The 2500-nt window shown below is 39.9% G+C and overlaps 1 protein-coding gene across 2 annotated transcripts in view; it reads left to right on the top strand.

Moving 5' to 3' along the window:
- Positions 1-2500, top strand: part of LOC113819657 (glutamate receptor 1-like) — a 9863-nt gene that overhangs the window by 4985 nt on the left and 2378 nt on the right. Inside the window, exons 7-10 of one of the 2 annotated variants that reach the window (XM_070130921.1) lie at positions 56-270; positions 1310-1474; positions 1921-2027; positions 2405-2500. The exon at positions 2405-2500 is cut by the window's right edge and continues 65 nt beyond it. In XM_070130921.1, coding sequence (XP_069987022.1) covers positions 56-270; positions 1310-1474; positions 1921-2027; positions 2405-2500 — 583 coding nt within the window. The remainder of the gene's footprint in view (positions 1-55; positions 271-1309; positions 1475-1920; positions 2028-2404) is intronic. The other variant, XM_070130922.1, reaches the window with a different exon arrangement.

The raw sequence follows: 2500 nt of genomic DNA, 5'->3' as shown, positions 1-2500 counted from the left end.
ATATATATATATATATATATATATATATTTCATTATATACATAATGTCTGTGCAGGCCTTCCTCGGATTCCTCCCGAGGACTCGACCCGCGTGCTGACGGCCCTGTGGCTCGTGGCGTCGCTGATCCTGGGCACCGTCTACCGCTCGAACCTGAAGGCGATGCTCATCCTCCCCAGGATCACCATTCCCTTCGATAACCTGGAGGAGCTGGCGGACTCGGGGCTGCCGGTGTGGACCGCGACGAACTCCTTGATTCACGTGGCTTCTGAGGTGGGCGGATCGAGCCGGAGCTCTACTTTTTTCATTTGTTTGTTTTTGTTTGGTGATTTGTGTCTTGACATTGTTATATATGTATATATATATATATATATATATATATATATATATATACACACATATATGAATATGGATATAAATATATACATACATACATATATGTGTGTGTATGTATATATAGATAGATAGATACATACATACATATGTATATATATATATATATATATATATATATTTATATATATATATATATATATGTATGTATGTATCTATGTATGTATATACGTGTGTGTTTGGATGTGTGTATTTATGTGTGTGTGTGTTTATATGTATGCACGAATACACATATGCAGATTTCGAACACGCATATGCATAAACCGAACAGCAGCATATCACTCAACAGGTATAGGAATGCCAATAATGTTTTTCTTACAGGATATTGACCAAAATCCGAACCACGATAACTTACGACCATCATCTGTTCCCCGTCCCAGCAGACAGCCCCGTGGTTGGAATATTGCTTGATGGAACATACCTTAAAATCATCGAGAAAAAAAATCGTTCAGTATTTGTACCTCGGAGCCTTGGCACTGATGGATCGGTTGAGACGCATAAGAGCGAAATTGAAGTGTGTGTGAAAGGACGTTATCGCACTTGGGAAAGTATAGACCTGGTATCGATATGCATATTTCATTTCCTATTTCTTTATTACGTCTTTTAATAGAAGAGGTACCTTTCGCATTTCTTAAATGGCCTCCGTACATAATCCAGAGTGGTGACGTGGTTTTGCAAATCGTTAAGAGGATTTGCAATACATCATCGTTAATGATATCACTTGGAATTTTCTTGCAATGTTAAGAGATGGAGGCGTCTGTGAGAGAGGCGGAGGCGGAGGGAGGAAAGTGGAGAGGGTCGCTGAGAGAGAGAGAGCGAGAGAGAATTTTAAGAGAGAAAAAAATACTAATAGAGAAAGATAAAGATAAGCGGGAGACGGCGCTCTAAGCTGTCCACCACGACCCCTTCTCCGTTCCAGAAAGCCCCGCAGTCCACCGCCCTGGGCCGCCTGAGCCGGCTCTTCAACAGCGTGAACGGCCCGATAAACGTGCCGTGGGGCGTGGCTGACCTGGTCCGCGGGAAGCACGCCATCGCCGCGCCCCGCACGGCCCTCGTTCAGATCCTCCACGAGACCTTTTCGAAAGTAAGCTCCGTCTTTTTCGGAAATTCTGGGAGATGGTTCTCGGGATGTTATAATGTACTTTATGTATATATATATATATATATATATATATATATATATATATATATATATATATATATATATATATATATGTATATATTTTTTTTTTCTCTCTCTCTCTCTCTCTCTCTCTCTCTCTCTCACTTTTTTTTCATTATGATATTGCACATGTTCTAGAGTTGATTTATAAGTCGTTTTATCATATTCTTACATTGGATGAAATAAAAAGTAAAAATATAACCTTAACATAACGCCAATATTGTTGAACACAACCACGGCGGAAAATATTACATTATTTTTCTAACTCACTTTCCACATCATTCCCTCACTCGCAACCTTCCCCATACGCACATCAGTGCCTCAAACATTCCCATTCAGTATTTTGATAACATTTTGTTCTCTTCCAGACGGGACGATGTGCGAATTACATCATGTCTGAAGGGTTTCTGAAGCCCTACATGCTGACGTTCTTCTTTCCTAAAGGATCTCCTCTGAAGGGAAAGGTCGATCCTCTGTAAGTATTTTTTTAATGCCAGAGGAAGGGCAAGCTAGGTCCTGTATTGTGCTGAGCAGAATGGAACGTAATCATGATAATAAGTTAGTGCCTCGACTTTTTACGTTCATTTCGTCATTTAAGAGATACTGGGTTTATTCAAATTATTCCACTTATGGCAAATTTTAACGGTGTACTATCAATTACATCACTGAATAACAATGTAGAGAAAAAATACAAATAACTAGTGATAGAGAATTTGTGAAAAAGCAGAGGGGCTCAACTGCTTCACATCTGTTATACGTTGTCTCATTATCCATTGTTTTCCAATTCATTCTTAAATTTAAGGAGCATATACTTCTAAACCCAAACCTGCTAAACCGCTACACCATTTTCAGGATCATGAGACTCAGGGAATTCGGCCTCCTGGACTACATCTACAAGAAGGGAGTCGCCAACGCCACAGAATGCCTCAAACCCATATCCTCAACCCA

Source organism: Penaeus vannamei, chromosome 15 (assembly GCF_042767895.1).
Source record: "Penaeus vannamei isolate JL-2024 chromosome 15, ASM4276789v1, whole genome shotgun sequence".
NCBI lineage: Eukaryota > Metazoa > Arthropoda > Malacostraca > Decapoda > Penaeidae > Penaeus > Penaeus vannamei.
The sequence above is the reverse complement of the archived record's forward strand: the minus strand, read 5'-3'. Positions and strand labels throughout refer to the sequence as shown.